At 38.4% G+C, this 23,804-nt stretch overlaps 1 protein-coding gene across 1 annotated transcript in view; it reads right to left on the bottom strand.

Annotated features, from left to right (window-relative positions):
• Window positions 1-12,009: 12,009 nt before the first annotated feature.
• Window positions 12,010-23,804, bottom strand: part of NDNF (neuron derived neurotrophic factor) — a 41,771-nt gene continuing 29,976 nt past the window's right edge. The window contains exons 3-4 of the mRNA XM_036099218.2: window positions 17,104-17,228; window positions 12,010-15,178 (exon numbers count right to left, since the gene is read on the bottom strand). Of these exons, the coding sequence (XP_035955111.1) occupies window positions 13,785-15,178; window positions 17,104-17,228 (1,519 nt within the window). The 3' untranslated portion in view covers window positions 12,010-13,784. The remainder of the gene's footprint in view (window positions 15,179-17,103; window positions 17,229-23,804) is intronic.

The raw sequence follows: 23,804 nt of genomic DNA on the forward strand, positions 1-23,804 counted from the left end.
TCTTGTTTTTGATGATCTTGACAGTTTTGAGGAGTACTGGTAAGGCATTTTGTAGAAGGTCCCTCAGTCAGAATTTCTCTGATGATTTTCTCATGATTAGCTTGGGGCTATGGGTTTTTGGGACCCGGGAAGACTATGAAAGATCATGTCAGGGTACTTGCTATCAAGATCGGTATCACTATTGATGTTGACCTTAATAACTCGAACCCGAAATTCATATATTGAAAACCTAATAGTTAAGCTGACGGTATTAGGAGGTGGGGCCTTTGGAAAGTGACTAGCTCTTGGGGGAAGAGCCCACATGAATGGAACTAGTGTCCTTATAAAAGAGACCCAGAACGTTAGCTCATCCCTTCTACCGTGTAGGGACACATTGAGAAGTGGGCAGTCAGCAACCCTTCCTAGGGCCTTCACCAGAACCTGACCATAATGGCACCCAGATCTTGTGCTTGTAGCCTTCAGAACTGTGAGAATTAAATTTCTGTTGTTTATACACTACCCAGGATGGTGTTTTGTTATAGTAGTCCAAATAGACTAAGACAGAAACCAAGATCTGGGTGTTAGCTGTGCACATTATTGCTACTAGGGTATCATTGCTTCTAGGCCCTCTCAGCTGACAAAGCATGCAAATATATGTGTGTATGGTCATCTGTGTATCTATATTGTTAAATTTTTCCCAGCTGTATCTATCTTAATTTAAACATGACTTTATAATGGCATCTCCAACTCTATTCCATTACCACATGGATCACTCTAGCCACCTTGTCTCCTTGCTTATTGGTAAACTCCCATTCCAACTCCCAGTCTTTCCATCTGCCATACATTTTATCTAATTTTACAATTCCAGTATACATGCATAACAGTATTAGAATTAACACTTAGCCTAATGGGAAACAACTTTATCAACTGAACTATAGTGCTCACGTAGTTTCTTTTGCTCTTAGTCTTATGCACATTTTCAAAGTAACTTAAGTCAGCAACTTTCCCCCCATTCCCTACAGTGGGATTGTTTAATACCTCTGTAATACAATTAGATTCTCTGGTCAAAATCTGTATTCCATTCTGGGATTCCCTGACCTCTTAAATGATTTCTTAAAATTTGCATACGTTTAAGTAAGGTATACTGGTAGAATATAACAAAGTAAAGATAAATAAACAAAGTGATCAACTCACATGATTTAAAAAACAGTATAAAAGCAAAAAAAGAAAAAGGAAGAAAGAAATGGAGTTAACATTAGAAATTAACATAACATAAAACCCAGAGGAGGTGGTCCAAGATGGCGGCAGAGGAAGATACTGAACTCACCTCCTCCCACAGACACACCAAATCAACAGTTACCTATGAAATAATTCCCTGAAAAAGACTTGAAAACTAGCTGAACAGCTTCTTCACAACAAATGATAAAAGAGCCACATCAAGATGGCAAGAGAGGCAGAGAAGCTCTCTCACAAAAAACCCACTCCAGTGCTGTGACCCACAATCGGGAGGAATCTCACACATCTGGAGCTTCTTCCTGAGGAGTGAGGGGTTTGTGCCTTACCTGAGACATCCATACCCTCAGGTCCTGCAAAGGAGGGATGAGCCCCCAAAATGTCTGGCTCTGAGAACCAATAGGGCTCACATCCAGTAGACCCAAAGAGAACAAGGGCTGTTGGGAACCGAAATCCTTCTCAGTTAGAGCCGGGGGAAGGGTGATGGGGGTAGGCAAAATGCATGAAGGGGGTCAAGAGGTACAAACTTCCAGTTATAAAATAAATAAATTGTGGGGATGTAATATACCAAAAGGAATAATAATAAAGAAATAAACAGTTTAGAAAATTTAGAAGATTAAAAAATTTAGAAACTTCTGCTTTCTTTTGAGGAAAATAAAACAATAAATAAGCTCATGAGAAGCTTTTAAGAAAATAATAAAACACAAGTAATTTGCAATTAATAAAGTAAACTATATAGAGAGAGAATATTTAAACACTATAACATAATACTATGAACAACTTTGGAACAGGGCATTTGAAAATGTAATGACAAGTTCTATAGGAAAATAGGAGTTAAAATTTTGATTGAAGAGGGAATAGGAAAACTGAGTAGAATACTATTAGTAAATAAATAGAATAAGTAGTCATAAGGCTCCAAAGGATAATAGAACCAGATGGTTCCCAGGTGTGTTTTATCAAATATTCAAGAAACCAATAACCCCTAATATTATACAAATTGTTTCTGAGGGTAAAGAGAAAAGGAAAGCTCCCTGATTAATTTTGTGAGGCAAAGATAACTTTTGTAAGAAAACCAGACAAAGGCAGTAGGAGAAAGAAAAATTAGAATGCATTCTCATTCTGGAACACAAGAGTATAAATCCGAGACAAATATTTTATGGTTATTATATTCTATACATGCTTTTTGTAAATAACTTCATATCCTCTGTGTATTTACATAAAATACATATAATTTTTTGTAAATACATATAAATCAGATGTACAACAAACCAGATGTTGGCATAAACTGTATATTTTATCTTACCCAAAATGCAGATGTAGTAATAATTTTTATTATGTACTCTTTAAAAATACTTTTCAATTCTTAGTTTAGTCCAGTATAGGTCCCTTGAGAGTAGTTTCATTTTTACTTTTTTATGGTCGCTTTGTTTAATCAGAATTTGGAATGAGCATGAAATAGGAATATTAAAGCTATTTGCTGAAGCTCTTGTTAGAGAAGAGTGTGTTACCCTAAATAAGGAGGTAACTGAGGCAAGCTCGAATGACCAAAAATTGAGCTTACTTGGGAACAGCAGAGGAATTGCAATTCAGGAAATGCAAAGTGCAGTAACCTGTAAGGAGGCCATTGAAGATCTGAGGTGTGTTGTACTTACAGGCAAGGAGTGCAGAGAGAGGGAAGTCCAGCCGAGTTCCGGTCAGTAAGTTCATTGGCTTGAGAATGGGGAGAGATCCTTGTCAGATGTTCGGTGGTTAGGATATAAATTTTGGTTTTCTATGGGAAATCAGTCTCTCAGTTCTTAAGTTTCATTTTCCTGAGGGTACATCCCTGAGTTTTCCCATTTCACATCCTCTGGTTCCATTTTAGATTGAAATCTTTTCGCAGGTGGCTTTATATTTAACTCCCAGGTGATGGAGATGCTGTTGGCTCTCTTTTGTGCCTGCCCTATCAGTCCCCACCCTGAATGCTCCAAGAGCAGCAGACAACAAGAAAACCTCGAGGTGACTTGACTGTGGTTATCATTCCACCCACGGCAGAATTGTTTGGGAGTAATGGTGGAAAGATAAGAGACTTTCCTTCCTCACTATTCCTTCCCCAAGTAGGAAACTGATTATAGCTCAAGACAAGTACGGAGTGAAGAGTCCTTTGAAAGGACTCCTTTCCTTGCTCTTATTGGACTAAGTGGGTGGATGGGGGAGAGGTTTGTGAGAGCAATAGTCAAAGAGAAGCCAGGGGGTAACCTGCTTTTAACCCAACCTCTATGTCACATGGATTTGGGGACAATGTAGATTGTCATTTTTACTTGCCAAATGTCAACTTGATTAGCGTGGAACAGAAACACAGATCATCCCAAATAATGTTTAATATAAATGTTAACATGAAAATCCCTTAAACTGGGCTTCAGAAACATTTCCTTTGAACTCACATTTGAGTATATTTCTCTGTTTCTTAGAATTATGTGTGCATTAACCCCTAAGCAAAATTCCATATTGTGGGGGTGAATACTCCCGCAAAGATGCTGATGAGGCGTAAGTTGAAGACAAGTTCTGAGAGTGTTTTACTTATGTTAAAGAAAGTTATTCTGACATCTGTTAAAAGGGTAAGACAGACTTTATTCAAGACTGTTATGATAGGTCTAGAGACTACTGCAGTGGGGTTTTGCAGGAAGGGAGAGAGATCGAGCTTGAGTCCAGATACAACAAAGAGAAGTAGGGATTCACAGCCAAGTGGCAGGGTGGGGAAGGGGTCTGTGGATGGAAAAGGACGATGAGAGGATGGTTATTCTGGCTAAACTGACCGAGTAGGGCTCTTGCGGCAGGCCAGCCAAGACGATAAGATGTCATCTGGGGGGTGGTGAAGAATGAGGAGTTCGGTGAGATATCAAGAGTATCAGATATCTGGGGTGGGGGATTCTAGCAGGATTCTTTTTTTCTTTTTTCCTTTTTTTTTTTTTTTTTTTTTTTTGAGAGATAGAGATAGAGAGAGCACGAAGGGGAAGGATTGGGAGAAGCAGACTCCCCGCTGAGCAGAGAGCCCTATGCGGGGCTCAATCCAAGGACCCTGGGACCATGACCTGAGCCGAAGGCAGGCACTTAACAACTGAGCCACCCAGGTGCCCCTCTAGCAGGATTCTCGCTAAAACTGGCCAATGCAGAACCTACCAGGAGGACCCTTAAGTCCAGGCCTTGACGGCTTAGATGAAAAGCCTTGGGAGTTAGGTCAAAGAGAGTCATTGTCACTTGTTGGGAGAGAAAGCTCGTGTGTCACAGTGGACGCAGGGGAGGTAGGTGCTGATTCAGCACTGAATTTGAGGATGGTTTCCTATGTAACTGAGGTAGGTCACCATCATGTGTTTATGCTGATACACACTTCACACATCTGAGGGCCATGTCAGGGAAGAGGCGAGGTTTTAAAAAAAAAAGAATGAGTGGTTCTCTCCGGCACAGGCGGCATACAAATGGCTAACAGACACGTGAGAAAATGTTCCTCATCACTAGCCATCAGGGAAATCCAAATCAAAACCCATTGAGATACCACCTCACACCAGTTAGAATGGCAAAAATGGACAGGGAGAGAAACAACAAATGTTGGAGAGGTTGTGGAGAAAGGGGAACCCTCTTACGCTGTTGGTGGGAATGCAAGTTGGTACAGCCACTTTGGAAAACAGTGTGGAGGTGCCTCAAAAAGTTAAAAATAGAGCTACCCTATGACCCAGCAATTGCACTCCTGGGTATTTACCCCAAAGACACAGATGTAGTGAAAAGAAGGGCCATATACACCCCAATGTTCATAGCAGCAATGTCCATAATAGCCAAACTGTGGAAAGAGCTGAGATGCCCTTCAACAGATGAATGGATAAAGAAGATGTGGTCCATATATACAATGGAATATTATTCAGCCATCAGAAAGGATGAATACCCAACTTTTACATCAACATGGATGGGACTGGAGGAGATTATGCTAAGTGAAATAAGTCAAGCAGAGAAAGTCAATTATCATATGGTTTCACTTATTTGTGGAACATAAGGAATAGCATGGAGGACATTAGGAGAAGGAAGGGAAAAACGAAGGGGCGAAATCGGAGGGGGAGATGAACCATGAGAGACTATGAGAAACAAACTGAGGGTTTTAGAGGGGAGGGGGGTGGGGGGATGGGTTAGTCCGGTGGTGGGTATTAAAGAGGGCATGTACTGAATGGAGCACTGGGTGTTATGCACAATGAATCATGGAACACTACATCAAAAACTAATGATGTAATGTATGGTGACTAACATAACATAATAATAAAAAAAAAAAAAGAATGAGATCAAGCTGACATGGAATGAGGGCCAAAGTATCAAGTTCGATGATAAAAGCCAGTTACAAAACTGTGTAGTTAGTATAATTCCATATTTGAGAAAAATGAATAATAATAATAAATATTAGTTTATGTACAGGGAAGGAGAAAGCATTGGCATGTGAACAGAATTGTTAAAAAGTAGTTTTCTTTGGGGAGTGAAGATTCAAGTTTCATGTTACGTGTTTTAGTCATGTTGAAGAGTTTTTTAATACCAAATGTTGCCTTAGGAACTAGGAGAAAATATTTTTAAAGTCGGGGAGGGGCAAGAGAGGCAACAGGGCACTTATCCCTCCTTAGATTTGTCTAGGAAGAAGAGCACTACTAAAGAAGCCAGCCACATCAGCTAACTTACTAGCCCCAAACGCGATACCTGAATCTTGTCATCAGCTCCTTCCTTCCCCATGCAGGGCACAGAGTTCACCAGGTTTCTGTCTGGGACTCAGGCAAAATAGCTATGTGAGTTTCCTAAATGCAAAATACATAGGAAGAATTTGTATGGGAGTAAAGATGTAAGAAAGTGTATCAAAAGAATATTAATAGCAAGTACCCAATGCACCAACAAAGCAAATCCTTAGTAGAATGAACACAACAAGACCAACATACTTTAAAAGTAAACATGTGCCAGTGGATCCCATAGAAACCAAAAGGAAGGAACAAGAGTCATCCCTTCCAGCATTGGCTTTATCTGTAACCCTGGATTTGACACTGGGCTGTACCCCTTATTAGCTGTATGATGTTGGGGGAGCACCTTAACTTCTCTGACCTTTGGTTTGTTTCTTCATCAGTAAAATGTGGATGATAATAGTATCCACCTCATAAGGCTGTCCTGTGAATTAATGCCATAATGCCTCAGCTCAGGGCTTCTCCTATAATGAAGGCCCAGTAAGTTTCTGCCATTAAAAAAACGATAACAAAAGAAGGCAAATATGTATAAAGGCAAAATTGAAACAAAACTGAAAACAACCACAGACACCTGTTTGTATGCTAAAACACAGAAGCGTTAAGTAAAGGTTTATTGGCATCATGTTACTGACACACATTATATCATATATAAGCATTACAGCAAATTCTGCATAATAAAGTCTATAAGCAAATACCGAGCAAGGTTGTTGTGGTATAGTATAAGACATCATTAAAACGGAAAAACTCTGCCCAGTAAGAGGAATTTAGCAGTATTTTGTGAATTATTTCTCTTCTGCCTCTAGCTCTCTGTATTTATCTATATCAAAGATCATTTGTTTCTAAATGTCCAGGCCAAGCTTTAAATGTATTTTCACTTTTCCCCATTTTTATCCATCTACTCCTCATGTATTCTATTCTGATAAAATTCTGGTTCAATAATGAGCACTAGAGCTCGCAACCACACAAGTGGTAGGAGAAGGTTGCACAACTTCAGAGGCAAATGTATCCACTTTGTATCCACTTGGTGACCTTGAGCACATTCTGCAATTCCTTCCTTCTTTAGGTTACTTGTCTGTTCCGTGAAACTACAATAATGTCTTCATCTCAGAGTTGTTAGGATTAAATAACTGTATTTCCCATGCCTGGCACTCAGTATGTGCTTAAAGGTTGTTCGTTTCCCTGCTTTTCCAAAAGGAATCTTAGAGATCATCAGTCTTCTCATTTTACAAATGAAAAAGCTCAAGTCCACAGAAGTTAAAAAAAAACACCAAAAAACCCACACGCCCAAAGTCCTGTTTCTACTACACTCTTGCACTGTCCTTTCTCCTAGAAGCTTGTTTAACTTCAATGGAGAAGAGAAAACTCACTGGAATCAAAAAATATTCTTTTCCTCTTTTTAATATAAGTAAGCCACCAAGAGATTTTTAAAGTAGGAGTACGTTTTATAAAAGGTAATAAGTAGTCTAAGAACTGTCTTAAATCCACAGAGACATTAAAAACAGAAGTTCTGTGCTTCCAAGATTTCCATAGCAGAGCATAAGTATTCTGTATGCTTTGGCACCAAAACCCCCCGAACTGAGTATTTATCTGCACATTTCAACTCAGGCCTCCCGGAATGCTTGCCCGTGGAATTGGCAAAGGAGCGGCCGTTCAGAATTTAGAGCAGTGAAGTTTGCTCAGCACACAGCTGTATTTGAAGCACGGCTCTATGCCACTCGTCCACGGACCTTGCACAAAACACAAGCAATTTAAATGTCAATGTTGTGATCTTACCCTGCTGTCGTATCTTTGTCATCTTGTTCCATACCTGAAGAGATCACCCGTGGATAACCTGAGAGAACCTGTTATCATGTACATGATGGAAAAAAGCAAAAATTCAGCAACGTGTAATTTAGATCTTGGACTCTTTCTTTGAGAAAGAATGGCAAGCTTTCTTCAGCAGGAAGGAGATATTCAATACTATCATTTAAAAATAGCCTGCCAAAAGAGTTTGTTATTTCTTTAAAAACTGTTCTTAAAGTGCCATTTTACCATAATAAAACTGGTTACATTTTATCTGGTTCTTTAAAAAGTATATGCATACTTGTTTGTCTCTCTCACTTGTCTCTCACGCCTCTTGTCTCAGGTATCGTTCTGACTCCATCCAGAAAGAGCAGGACATACTAAATGTAGCCGCTATGATACATGGGAACTCAGCCATTGGAAATGGGCCATATTTGTGACTGTACCAGTTGCTCTTAGCAAACTGCTCATGTAGCAAACTAGAGCTGTTGCTATAACCGTTACATGGCTGAGCCACAAGCTGGTCACTTTGCCATATGGATCTGCAGATGAGCATGAAATGGGTCAGACAAACACAGAGGCCTGTGCGATATTTCTGTGGCTCTTGAGGGTAACACGCTGCTTCTAAAAACTGTTGTGCTGGCGTTGTGGAACCTTTCCAGCCTGAATGTAAAAGCAGCTATTACATTAATCTTATTTAATAGGTCTGAGTTCTTAAATTTAGTGGGAAGGGATGAGACCGAACAGTCTAACCTCTAACCCCACTGTATATTAATGTACTTGGTGCTGTTTGTTATGAACAGTTTTTCTCAGAAGCAAAACCCTGTCAGTTATAATTAAGGATGGACATTTGGGGTTTTGTCAAGTATATCTTTTTAAAACAACTGCATATGGGGGACCTGGGTGGCTCAGTCGGTTAAGCGTCTGACTCTTGGTTTTGGCTCAGGTCATGATCTCAGGGTTGTGGGATCGAGCCCCGCATTGGGATCTGCGCTCAGCGCAGTCTGCTTGAGGTTTCTCTCTCTCTCCCTCTGCCTCTCCCCCCACTTGCACTCTGTCTCTCTCTCTAAAATAAATAAAATCTCTAAAGAATTCATTTAAAAAACTGCATATATTATTCTGTGCTGCCTTATTTACACAAGTTGGAAGGGTTATACCAAAAGCTAACTATAGATAAGAAATAGATTTGTTTATTTCCAAATTATGGCAACATTAATCTTGGCAGGTATTTACACAAGAAGAGAGAGAACGAAAACATGTTGAAATTGCTGCTTAAAACTCAGTTTCTGACAATAATATCAGACTCAGAATCAAATAATATTAGACTCATCACATCTCTTATTATAAGATGATATTTTTTTCCCAGACCTTTCTGTCTAGATCTCATTACCCATAGTGAGAACTGATCTGCTCCGACTTCTCTGTATTACACCTTTGTCTCAATTCAAATATTATTTCAAGTTCTGAAGTCTTGGGACACAACCACATCCTGGGAGGGTGTTTGATGTGTCCTTGGCTCGAAGTCTCTAAACTTTACATTTCTGACAATTTTTAAGAAAACCTTAAGCTTACCTGAAATTCTCCCCTGTAGCCTAATGGGATGATGAGTTACATTCATCCTTATTTCTGTTTTTTTAATGAGTCTTTTCCTAGGACTCAGTGTTCCTCCTTGAACTACTTTCCTCCCCCTCTAACGCCCGTGGGGGAGCTGATGCCTTCGTATCTTTAGAAGTATCTGAATAATGACAAGATGGCAATAGCACTGTGCCTAAAGGCACACACTCTTCAATCTTGGAACCAATTATTTGTCTGTGATGGCAATCAATAGCCTTCTATTTATTTTACACTTTGAAAACATATCTAAAAATATCTTTGAAAGAGGTAAAGGGTGGATATGAAAAGCCATTCTAAGTAACTTTACCTCTAAATTTTGATTACTGAATTTTTTCTCAAAGATTGGGAAGGAGGAATATGAATAAACAGAACTGAAAATCTTTTCCAAATAACATGGTCGACCCTTCCGAGGAAATGAGAATGTCAGTCAGTGGATACAATTTTAATAGAGTGGATGGTGATCTAGGTCAAATTTTCCAGTGTAATTTTGCACATAAAACAGAATCCAAAATCTTAATAAAGTTAAGCTATAGGAGATCTCTCACTGCCCTTGTTCTCTCAGGCCCCTTAGAGAAAGAAATTAGATAAAACCCTAATTTTCTCCATGCTCCATTTCATCTCCCTGCTCTCCTCTCTCCCACTTTCCACCTTCAAAGCAACAACAAAGGCCCAAATCCCAAACCACTGTATATTTTTCTGGCTAAAATGCTCTGGGAAGAACACAATGATGAGTGTGCCCTGATGCCTCCCGGGTCCTGTGGACAGATACAAACAGAGGACAGCTGAAGTCTGGCCATGGTCACTTCTCTTGGTGCTGGTGAGAGAACCTGAGGTCAAGTTCCCAGACGATTTTATCTCTATCACACCATATCAAAGTGGGGAAGGAAGTGGTTGGAGATGCTCCAAATGACCTTGTTTTTCAAGTTAGATGCTAACTTGTTTTGTTTTGCTTTGAAGCCAGCCATGGAATAGAGACAAAGAAGTATACTCTGGATGAGTCACTGTATGCTTTCTGAAGTAAAGAAATGCTTAAAATTAAGTCCTAGGGTGAACGTTAAAACGGGAGTATAGGAATCTGGGCTCTAGTCTTGTTGGGCCTCAATTTCTTCATCTGTAAAAGGAGGTAGTAGAAATAGATGATCTCTAAGAGGGGTTGGTAAAGTATTGGAAGAGATCCTGATTAGTTTTGGGTCCATCAAACCCTTGAATTGTATACAAAACTAAGTGCGTGTGTGTGTGTGTGTGTGTGTGTGTGTGTTTTCATTGAATGCATCTGGACCTCCCAATCTATTAAGAATCATTAAGCTGATTTCAAATTGTAAAGTTCATCTAAGAGATTTTTTTGTTTATTGAAGTCATTTCATTTGGCTTTTCGAGATACCAAAATCATAATTTTTTCAAAGGTACTCTGAGGAACGAAAATAAGAAATGGATATATCCTTTCCAGCACATACCCTTTAATGCACGCACATTTAAAAAATTAATCTAGACATTGATTGTAAAGTAATTTAACCAAGAAAATAATCTGCTATGATTTTTTTTTTATAGATTCTGAATAGTTTTAGATACAGGGCTTATCATTACAATTGATTAATGATCTCATAGCCCGAAGTTTGTGTGTGCATGAAAACCTAAAACACTCTGTGTCTTTGAAAATAACTAAACATAATTTTTTTCTTACAAGTTTGAAGTTGTCAGTTATAGGTTACACACACATTCTTAAGAAAATCTGAAATGGCCTTTAAGAATAAGTTGCTTTGCAATAATAAATAAGACAAAAAAATTATTTCCTTTTGGAAAATGACCCACAAGTGACTCCCCTCCTCCCCCAAGAATTAGTGATTTGTATTCAGTAAGTATTTTGGAATCTGGGCAATTCCACTACTTATCTGTTTCGACTATGAGAACTTTATTTCTTTGGTCTTCAATTTCTTTTGCACCTGAAAAATAAAGATTGTGACCTTGAACTGAATGTCCTCAAAGATTCTTCCCTCTTCAATGATACTGTGACTATCCTTGGGATTCTAAACGCCCTGTTCTCAAAACAGCTATCCTAGGATTTTAACGAAGACAAGGTGGTGCTTTTATATTAGTGACTTTCTAGTTCTTTGTTAATTAAGAACAAGTTTCTCTTTCTTGTCTCCAGTTCACCTGAGTGCTCCTAAAAATCTAACACATTAGTAAATGAGATCTTTATTTTTAATAGGTTTTTTCCCTTTCTTTATGAGAGAGAGAAGTTTCACAATGTGTATTTAATTTTCCTTTAAGTTCTAAAAGGCAAATTTCACTGGGGCCATGAAAGAATTCTCAAATTTATCCAGACTATGTAGAAACCACCATCACAGCTGGCTGAAGGTAAAAGCTTGGTTAAATTGATTTGGCTGGGTTCCCAGGGGTTCGCAGGCATTAAGCAATATCTGAGAGTAAGTCCATCGCATTCAGAAGCTGCAATAACTCTTTGATCCACTGTCATTCCATTTAGCACACTGCTCTATAATAACATATTTGTGAGTAATAGGAGAAAGTAAATTCTCCTTCCAAATGCACCACGTTTATAGCTTAGGATGTAACATCTCTGGGATGTTGTCAATTTTAAAGTTCTCCTTCCAGGTTGATTGGCTACATGGCCACTGGGCACGTGTCCTTTTTTTCTCTTTAAACATTCTTTCAGGTGTCATTACTGTTTTATATACATGCGATCAATTTTCTTTTGATATCATAACCCAGAGAAATTGGATGATGGATTTTTAGGGGAGATATTTTATCCTCAGATGATCAGAGGACCTTTCAAAACGACCACCACATATACTGCCTCAGCCATAGTGATGCTACGCTCCGTAGGAATGCCACTGACGCATGCCCGCCACATGAAGGGTGGTGCCAGCATGTAGGGGACAATGTAGAGGTCAAGAGATTGCATCTGTCCCCACTTGTAGTTACAGGAGCACTTTATAATTTCAGAATCATAGAATTCTATGAAAGACAATGTCTTATAATACCAAGTATCTTCTGATGTCATCTTATCCAAATCTGTCACTACCCAATTTATAAATGGGCAAGGGGAACAGCGGGAATTAACAGATTTTCCTAAAGTTATATAGCTTAGGTGATTGCAAATTCTACACTCTTCTGAATCCTGATCTAACGTTCTCATGACAGCTCATGTATAGAACTGTGGAGAATGAAATTATCTAAAGGTGTTCTTTGTGCAGTCTTTGCTAAATGGTTTCTGTTATTATTTGCCTAAATTTCATCTTACGCCTAAATTACTTTGTAAAAATTTGTGAAAAATCAAAGTATCGGACTGTTAATGTTATCAAAATGGTAGCTTCTGTCATCTCCTCATTACCAAATAAAGTCCTAACTGGTGATTGCTAGATTGCTTCAGTTAGACATTGAAATCGTTATCTTGCTAATATTCAAGCAGATGGAAAATACTTGGGATATCCCAATTTTGTACTTAGAATAGATGCTTATTTTTAAAATAAATGTAATATATTTTTGGCTGTTAAGAACGACTTGTTGAATCCTTATTGAGCTACCGTGTTTGGCTTAGCCTATCCTTTTAAAACAAGTCTGTTGGAACTCCTTCAATTCTCACGACACCTGGCTCCAATTCAGCGTCCAAAAGCAAACTGTAGTAACTATCTCTAATGCCACAGTAACTTTAGAGAGATGCAGCACGCTCTTTTAACTATTACAAAAAGGGTCGATTCCGGTGCCAAATTCTATAAGGGCGCGGTTTTATGAACAGAATAGAAATTGAATACACCGTGGTAGCTGCTTGGGAAAATGAACAGTATATAATCTAATATCTTTAATTTTATGTACATGGATATAATGTATGTCAACTTTGTACATGAGATACATACAGTATTTAAACATTTTACTCAACAGATAAGAATTTACAATAGCAATATAACTGGCTAGAGGGCTGTCCACTTAATTATATACTTAGATTAGATCTGTACTTTAACAGGAAAAGGATTTAATAGTTTACAATCATAGAAACACTGACATTTAAAACAAGACTTTATAAAATAATTTATATATATCCTAGCATCTATAGAGAGGAATGATTTGCATTTGTGGATGTGTGCAATGAATGGCATATTTTAAACTTTCATGTAATAAAATAATTTAGAAGCAGTTCATGCAGTGGTCAAAACAAGGGATGGCGGTTCCTTCCAGATGCCCTGTCACTGTGACAGCAGCGGGCAGCAGACGCACACTGGGTACCACTGAGGCTCACTAGACACCGAGTCTTCTCCGCAGTTACTCATATAAACCCCAACGTACACAAGTTGATATCCTTCCCTCCACGGTCTGACGACCGGTCACCACTTCTCTCAGCCGTGGGATTAGTCAGTCTATCCTTAAAGTGATTCCATGTCTCTCCTGCAGGTCTATGGAATAGCATCTCTCCAGACGAGGTAACTAACAGAACTTCCTGGTTTTCACAACTTTGCTCTGGTACTTCACCGAGTGCCCTCCATGTCCTATGACATACACATCCAGCAGGTAAGACTTTCCCGGCAGAAGCCCTTTAATTGTTTCCGTGGTCACTGCTTTCTGTAGGTTCTGACTGTGGAAATATTTACAGAGGACTTTTTCCGATTTCTTCCTTGTATCTGGTCCTAGGCATTGGTTTTGCTCTCTTCTCTTCTGGTCGTCATTGTAGCTGTCGTCCACTTCCTTTTTGTAGATGCAGAACTTGTTCCTGTCCTGAGTGCCCAGCCACGCCACAGTGGCCGAAGAGCAGGTGCGGAGCTTGTCGAAGCCTTTGATTCTTGTGTCTTCAGGAAGAGAGGGAAAGGGCTGCTTGCTGGGCCTTGTGGTAGCCAGTATTTTCAGCATCGATGCTCCTTTCTTGTGTCCTTTCAGGCGGATGAGATACTTCGCTTTGGGCTTTCCTCGAAGCTGAAACTGCCGAACGCCTTCCACATTCTGAGACAGAAGAAGTTTCCCGTCCCTCCTCACTTGGATTTGAACAGCATCCAGGCAGGAGTGAATAAAGAAAGTGACTTTTTGGTGAGAAGAGACTGGCGCAAACCGTAAAAACTTCGCTCCCTTCCGTTTGACGAACACATCCGTAACTTTCCCGTCCTTTAGCTCGACCGTCTTCTGTTTCGCTTCCTCCTTGGTCCTGGCAAAGGTGCCCACGTACGCCGTACTCATGTTGCTGTTGCTGTTGGCCACGAAGACATCGAAGTAGTACTGGGTGTCGGGTTTCAGATCTGAGACGGTGAAGATGTTCTTGTTTCCGATGCAGATTTTCTGAATGTCGACCTTGGGCCTCGAGTAGACGTGCCGCCCCAGTTTTGGAGAAGGCTTTGCTAGGAAGCTGCGTTCTTTACCCGAATTCTCTGAAGGAAACCCAAAATGGGCAAAGTCAAAGGGGCTGAAGTCCAGACCGGGTTTTGGAGCCATCATGAAAGCATCATCTGCGTTCAGTTTGGCTTCTACTGCACAGAGGCTTTTGAAATTGTGCTCTTTGTTGATGACCACACAGTACTGAATGGGTTGTTTCAGCAAGGAGGCCGTGGGGCTCGGTTTCCAGGCCAGAGTGACCGTGGTGCGTCCCAGGGAGGTAACATCTACCCTTGGGTCATAAGGTAATTCGGGGTAGGGCTGATCAGACTCTGGAGTTGTGGTGGCATAGACTTTGAAATGCGTGTCTTTCTCTGTTGAAAGAAGCTCCAACTGATATAAACCAGATGGAGAACTAGAAGATATAAAATACTCCACATCGTTGCCTTTGTAGGAGAATAATTCTGTGCCTTCCTCATTAATGATCTGCTGCCTCTGCTGCTCCAGAGGCTCTGGGTCACCTAGAAGACACGAGAAAAACACAAGCTACATGTCAGGGTATGTACTGTGGCTTGCCGACCTTAAATTCTATTTTCGAAACTATCTTCTTTATTCTCTGTTATAAAAATAATAATGTGGGGCGCCTGGGTGGCTTGGTCAGTTAAGCATCCAACTCTTAAGTTCCGCTCAGGTCATGATCTCTGGGTTGTGGGACTGAGCCCCAAGTCAGGCTCCATGCTCAGCGCAGAGTCTGCTTGGGATTCTCTCTTCCTCTCCCTCTGCCCCTCTCCCCACTTGTGCTCTCTCTCTAAAATAAATAAATAAATAAATAAATAAATAAATAAATAAATAAAAATTTAAAAAATTATAATGTTCCCAGTAGATAACTGGGAAATAGAGAAAGAGAACAAGATAAAAAATCATCCATTAATATTTTGATTCATTTCCATTCAGTCCTTTACATATTTTTATGCAACTGCTATTCTTTTTCATCTTTCTCTATAACTTAGCAACATTTATTCTCATACATATATGTTCCCAGACAAACCTCCGTCTTGAATCCTGTCTTTCTCACTTAATATTATTATTATATAATAAAAATTTTTTTTAAAACAATATTTTCATAAATATATAAATAATACTGTTGGTCAATTTTTGACAATTTAAGATAATGCCTATATATATATATATATATATATATATATATTTAAATTTAGGCTTCAGGATAGACTCCAATTATTGGAAGTTTCAGGTCAAAGACTGTAAACCTTTTAGAGATTAATCCCTACCGTCAGTCTGCTTATCAAAATGATTCAATCTGATTGCATTTTGATGACCAGTCATTTCACTACTTTTACTCTTGTTACTAGGACAGGACAGTCTCTCGTTAAAATATAGAATATAAAGCACCAGTAAGAGTAACTAATTTTCAGTGTAGAGAACACATGCCTAGGAATAATAGAAGGAAAGTATTGAAACCAAACTATTTTTTTCTGTCTTTTTATTGTTAATATCAGATATCATATAGATGCCAGATACGTTTACAGGACTTAGTGAAAGATTGAGTAGCCAGTGTGGGAATGTACCTTGTTCAGCTTATTGCTGCAAGTTGAGTGAGGGATGTAGAATTTCATATTCCCAAACCATGAGATGAACAATCTCATGCAGTTATTTATTCTCTGTCTCCCCTGATGACATACTTCCCATCTTTTCCTAGTTACAACTCTCTGTCATCTTATCCCTACAAGTAGCGCATCTTGCTAGCATCCTTTGCGTGGCACCAGTCACCAAGCCTTCACCTTTAAGCTAGGATGCCTTCACCCCTTAAAGGGAGCAGGTCACCCCAGGGCCTCATATGGACTCTTCTCATTTCCCTGTATCTTGGTATTTGCTTTGCACCATCTGCATCTTCTTTAAATGCCTAACATAGCCCTCTTACTGACTTTCTTGTCATCCTGGCATTTCAACAGTGCTCAATGCCTTTTTACTCCTCTTTCTGGTGCCACCCTTTACTCCCCAGAGATCTTGGCTGCATACCGGAATCACCTAGGGGGAGATTTTAAGAGTCCCAGTGTCCAGATCACACTCCAGGACAACTGAATAAGAACCTCTAAGGGTGGGATCCAGGCATCGGTAGTTTATAAAGCCCCCAGTGTTAATTCCAGTGTTTGGGTGGGATTGCAAACCACAGCTGGAGAGGCTAGTCCAAACCTTTCCATTTTCCTCACTCCTTCAGGCTCCGTGTCTGTCTCCCTTAACTGTTTATTTTACCAAGATCACTGTCATTCGGTGTCATCCCCCATTTCTCTCATCCCCATTGTGAAGTCTCCAGCGTCTTCACCTATGCATCCACGCTCGTTTTTCTTACAGACCAAAGGCAGTCTATGTCATAGGTCTTTTAGCTATCCATTGAGCAGTCTGGGGCCAGACTTAGCATGCTGCTTACCGGAGCCTTCCCCGCTTGCCTCCTCTGGCAGCTCTTGGAGACTCAGCTTCCACTCTAAAGGTGCATCACAGGGAGTTACTGTGACTGATAATGGAGTATTGTCTTCTTCAACCACGAAGAAATACCTGTGGGGAAGTGGACCAATTCAGACTGAGGTCATTCGTGCTAGGACTTATAATCAAGAGTCACTAGAAAAATCACTGGTTTTGTTTTTATTCATTTAACAGACCTACTCTGACCCTTTATGGGAAATATCACCTTCCTACCCATGAAACTCTCCTTCACACTTCTTCATCTGTCTTCACAGCACTTATCACTACCTGACATATTATCTATTTCTTTGTTTACCTTTTTATTTTTCCATCTCCTCTAACTAGAATGCAAGCTATAAGAGGACAGGGCATTCAGTTCATTGATGAAGACTTAGAGACTAAAATAATTCCTAATAAATATTTGTTGGGTGAATTGATGAGTATTTTAGACTTCAGCTTTTTGGGGAAAAGTCCTTAATTGTTTGCAGAGTCTAAAACTTCCTCAGTGATGGGGCCCCTGCCTACCTCACTGGCCTCTCCTCTTCTGTGGTTGAATCACATGGGGCTCCCCTAGTTTCCCAGAATCTACCCCATATTGGCACCTCTGGGATGTTGTTTCATATGCCTGAAATGCTCCCCTTTGCCCTTACTCATATTTAGGGGTCACTTCTGAATTCAGGGCTTCATTTTCTGACTCCTAATTCTGGGCCTGGTTCTCGTATACTCTCAGAGCGTCCTGTACTTTTCACCTGGGGCACTTAATTAAAATTTGTGACTATATATTTGTATTATTTGATTGTCATTTTCTCTACAAAGGCCCACTTAGAGTTCCTGTGCCATGTCATTGTATTCCAGCACTAAGCACTGATTTCTGCATGTAGTAGGTACTTGATAAATATTTTTGAATGATCAATTACTAAATTAATGAATAGAACCCAAGAATCCTAACACCAACCCTATTGTTCCAGCTCCAGGAGACTTACACCTCAAGTCTGTTTCTATCTAAAGATACAGAATCTGAATGGCACTATCAGCACTTTCCCCCCTCACCATTCAAATAAGAATTAAAAGAAGGAGGGTAGGGGTCAGGCAGTGGGAAGACAAAGACTCTATAAAAGTAGAAGCAACTTGTTCATAAAATAATAAAGTTAGATGTCATCTAGACAAAATAACTATACTATTTACTGGGTAGGAAGTTTATGTATCATAGGCATCTTTCAAGACAAGTGTCAGATGGCTTAATTTTCAATTCAGTCTACTTTCTGGACAGTAGAATTTTGCTCCTTTGGCCAGGGCGCATGGGATATATTAACAATACACACACAACTGAACCCATCTATATTACAAAGAAATACGTACAACAAAATATTTTGTTTGGTATCATGGAAGTAAAAAAGTGTTCAAAACTTCTAGGGTTAGATTTTTATGTGGGTAGCAGAGCTAACTGCTGAAGCCAAAATCAATGTGTCAGTTCATCTACTACCTTCTGTTCTCGTTTCGAACAAGGAAGTAGCTTATTTCCTAAAGTAACTGTGTCTTACTAACTTAAATACAAGCAATAGGCAACCAATGACAAAACAATTCTTGCATTCCACAAGGTATTCATTATCCATATAAAACAGCAGGGAGTCCCTCTAACTCAACATTTTCATAGGGAAGCATTTACGATTAGGGATAAAAGATAATCTGAATAAACTTTAACAATTTGACAAACATTTGTTGGCTACCATACACAGAGCATTTGTGGAAGAGAACAGCAGTCACAGATAATAGGGCATGATCTATGTGCTCCAGATATTTACTGGCTGGTGAGGCAGACAGAAATGTAATGAATAACTAAGAAAACATGGCCCCAAATTATAATGCCAAAGCTGAGGGATAAACACTCCATGAACCATTTAGCCTTTGGAATTTATGTGTAAACATAAGAATAATTAATGAAAAAAGCTATCCGCTGCTGCTACGTTTTATCTGAAATTTCATCGTTAGTTGTAATATCAACAATGTCTGTGAGTGCCTCCCACTGCGTCTTTCACTCCTAGAAATGATGTTTCTATTGTTGTTGTAACTCTCAACTCAGTGTGAGGTAACATTTCATCCCAATGTAGATATCAAAGCCCCTGATCATTATTTGTGGGGGGAAAAAGCCAAGAAAGGATAAACAAATATATATCATTTTTCAAGGTCAAAATATTTAGAACCATTATGTGAGCCTAATTTGTTGATGGAGTAAAGATAAAGGAACTGTGATAGTTTTTACTACAGTTTGGTTTAATATTCTCAGAACCTAATCATATCGTTCAAAGAAATATTATCTTTTTTTTTTTTTTTTTTTTAATTTAAGTAGGCTCCACACCCAGCATGGAGTCCAGTACAGGGCTCGAGCTCACGACCCTGAGATCAAGTCCTGAGCTGATATCAAGAGTCGGATGCTTAACCAACTGAGCCACACAGGCACCCCAGAAATATTATCCTTATAATACAATGTAAACCCTTGAGGAATCATATGTATTCATTTAATTTCATTTTTTTTAGCTATTTAAGCCCTGTTTTATTGAGATACAGTTGAAATATATTAATTTCAAATGTACAAAATAATGATTTATGTATACACTGTGAAATGATCATCACAGTGAGTCTACTTCCCCCTTGTAACCATATAAAATTACATAATACGCAATATAATATTGACTGTAGTCACCATGCTGTACATTACATCCCCTCATTTTCTTTGGATAGATACCCAGAGGTGGAATTGCTGGATCATATGATAGTTCTATATATAGATTTTTGAGGGACCTATTACTGTTTTCCATAATGGCTGTACCAATTTATATTTCCACCAACAGTGCCCGAGGGTTCCTGTTTCTCCACATTCTTGCCAATATTTATTACCTCTTGTCTTTTTGATAATAGTTATTCCGACAGGTGTGAGGTGGCATCTCATTATGGTTTTGATTGCATTTCCCTGATGATGAGTGATGTTGAGCATTTTTTCATGTACCTATTGGCCATCTGGATGTCTTTTTTGGAAAAAGGTCTATTCATATCCTCTGCCCATTTTTAAATCAGGTTAGTTGTGTTTTTATTTTTAAGTTGTATGCATTCTTTATATATTTTGGATTTTAACCCCTTATTACATATGTGATTTGCAAATATCTTCTCCCATTCAGTAGGTTGTCTTTTTATTTTGTTAATGATTTCCTTCACTATGCAGAAGCTTTTTAGTTTGATGTGTTTATTTGCTTATTTTTGCTTTCATTGTCCTTGTTTATTTTTGCTTCTGTTGTCCTTGCCTTTGGAGCCAGATCCAAAACCAACCAACCAACCAACCAACCAACAAACCCAAACAAACAGAGAAAAAAAAGAACCTAAAACATTGCTAAGACCAATGTTAAGGAGCTTACTGCCTATGTTTAGATTAGTGGTCCAGTTTCATTCTTGGGCACGTGGCTATCCAGTTTTCCCAACAACATTTTTTTAAACAAACTGTCCTTTTCCCATTGTATATTCTTGGCTCCTTTGTGATGAATTAATTGACCAGGTATTCATGGTTTATTTCTGGGCTGTCTATTCTGCTCCATGGATCTATGTATCTGTTTTTATGCCAATACCATACTGTTTTGATTACTATACCTTTGTAGTACAGTTCAAAATCAGGAAAAATAACACCTCCAGTTTTGTCCTTCTTTCTCAAGATTGCTTTGGTTTTCAGGGTCTTTGTGGTTCCATACAGATTTTAGAATTATTTGTTCTAGTTCTGTGAAAAATGCCATTGGAGTTTTGATAGGGATTTCACTGAATCTATAGATTGCTTCGGGTAGTATGGACATTTTGACAATATTTATTCTTCCAATTCATGAACACAGAATATCTTTCCATTTATTTGTGTCTTCTTTAATTTCTTTCATCAGTGTCAGTTTTCAGTATACAGGTCTTTTTCGTCCTTGGTTAAATTTATTCCTAGGTATTCTATTATTTTTGATGCAATTGTAAACAGGATTGTTTTTATTAATTTCTCTTTCTGGTAGTTTGTTATCAGTGTATTAAAAAAAACAACAGATTTTTGTATATTGATTTTTGTATCCTGCAACTTTAATAAATTTGTTTATTAGTTACAACATTTTTTGGTAGAATCTTAGGGGTTTTCTATATATAAAATCATGTTGCCTGCAAACAGTGACAGTTTTACTTCTTCCTTTCCAATCTGAACACCTTTTATATCATTTTCTTCCTAATTCCTTAGGCTAGGACTCCCAATACCATGTTACATATCAGTAGCAAGTGTGGGCATCCTTGTCTTGTCCTTGATCTTAGAGGGTAAGCTTTCTTCTTTTCACCATTGAGTGTGATATTAGCTGTAGGCTTGTCATATATGGCCTTTACCAAGTGGAGGTACATTCCCTCTATACCTGCTTTGTGGAAAATTTTTATCATAAATGGATGTTGAATTTACCAAATGCTTTTCCTGCATCTGTTGAGGTGATTATATGATTTTTATCCTTCATTTGGTTAATGTGGTATCACACTTACTGATTTGTGGATCTTGAATCATCCTTGCATCCCTTGAATAAATCTCACTTAATGGTGGTATATGATCTTTTTAATGTATTATTTGAATTTGGTCTGCTAATATTTTGTTGAGGGGTTTTGCATCTATGTTCATTAGGGATATTGGTCTGTAATTTTCTTTCTTTCTTTTTCTTTCTTTCTTTTTTTTTTGTGTGTGTGTGATGTCCTTATATCTGGTTTCAGTATCAGGGTAGTGTTGGCCTCATAAAATGAGTTTGGAAGTGTTCCATCCTCTGCAAATTTTTGAAATATTTAGAGAAGGATAGGTATTAGATCTTCTTTGAATGTTTAGTAGAATTCATCAGTGAAGCCATCTCGTCTTGGACTTTTGTTTGTTGGGACTAGCAATCTTCTTGCTAATAATTGGTCTATTCTGATTTTCTACTCCTCATGATTCAGTCTTAAAGATTATATGTTTCTGGGGATTTGTCCATGTTTTTCCTAGTTTGTCCAATGTATTGGGATATAATTCTTCATATTAGTCTCATAGTAGGTCCTTTGTATCTTTTTGGTATCAACTGTAACTTACTTTCTTTCATTTCTGATTTTATTTGAGTCCTCTCTTTTTTTATTAGTGAGTGGAGCTAAAAGTTTATCAATTTTGTTTATCTTTTCAAAGAACAAGCTCTTAGTTTCATGGGAATCTTTTCTATTGTCTCTTTAGTCTCTATTTTATTTATTTCCACTCATGTTTATTATTTTCTTCCTTCTTTTAACTTTGGGATTCATTTATTACATTTTTCTAGTTCCTTTAGGTATAAAATTATTTATTTGAGATTTTTTTATTTCTTGAGGTAGTCCTGTATCACTAAGAACTTCCCTCTTAGACCTGCTTTTCCTGCGTCCCATAAATTTTGGTGTGTGACTTTTCCACTTTCATTTGTCTCAAGGTATTTTTTTATTTTTTCATTGACCTACTGGTTGTTCAGTAGCATGTTTTTAAATCTCCACATATTTGTGATTTTTCCAGTTTTCTGTTTATGATTGATTTCTGGTTTCATACAATTATGGTCTAAAAAGATGTTAGATGTAATTTCAATCTTCTTAAATTTATTGAGACTTTTTTTTGTGGCCTAACATACAATCTATCCTGGAGAATGTTCTGTGTGCACTTGAGAGGAATGTATATTCTGATGCTTATGGATGGAATCTTCTGTATATATCTAGTAAATGGTCTAATGTGTCATTTAAGGCCAGTGTTTCCATATTGATATTGATATTCTGTCTGGATGAGCCATCCATTGATGAATATGGGGTACTAAGTCCCCCTACTATAATTGTATTGCTCTCAACTTCTCCCTTTAGGTCTGTTAATATTTGTTTATATGTTTAGGTGCTCCTATCTCTATTGGGTATATAAATATTTACAAATGTTTAAAAAATTAAAAAAATATATTTACAAATGTTTCATCTTCTCGCTGGATTGACCCCTGTATCATTATGTAATGCCCATCTTTGTCTTTTATTATAGTCTTTTGTTTTAAAGTCTATTTTTTCTGATATAAGCATAACTTCCCCAACTGTTTTTTGGCTTCTATTTGCATGGAACATCTTTTCCCATCCCTTTACTTTCAGTCTCTGTGTGTCCTTACATCTAAACTGAGTCTCTTGTAGGGACCATATAGAATTAAATCCATTCAGCCACACCATGTCTTTTGATCGGAGAATTTAGTCCATTTATGTTTAAAGTAATTATAGGTAAGTGTATACTGCCATTTTTTTTGTTGTTGTTGTTGTTCATTGTTTTCTGGCTTTTTTGTAGTTCCCTTCTGTTCTTTCTCTTTCTCTTGCTTTCTTCCCTTGTGGTTTGATGGCTTTCTTTAGTGTTATGTTTAGATTCCATTTTCATGGGCGCCTGGGTGGCTCAGTTGGTTAAGCGACTGCCTTCGGCTCAGGTCATGATCCTGGAGTCTCCAGATCGAGTCCCGCATCGGGCTCCCTGCTTAGCAGGGAGTCTGCTTCTCCCTCTGACCCTCCCCCCTCTCATGTGCTCTCTCTCGCTCTCTCATTCTCTCTCTCAAATAAATAAATAGAATCTTTAAAAAAAAAAAAAAAGATTCCATTTTCATTATCTTTTTTGTATATGCCATAGGTTTT

This window comes from Halichoerus grypus, chromosome 3, assembly GCF_964656455.1.
Source record: "Halichoerus grypus chromosome 3, mHalGry1.hap1.1, whole genome shotgun sequence".
NCBI lineage: Eukaryota > Metazoa > Chordata > Mammalia > Carnivora > Phocidae > Halichoerus > Halichoerus grypus.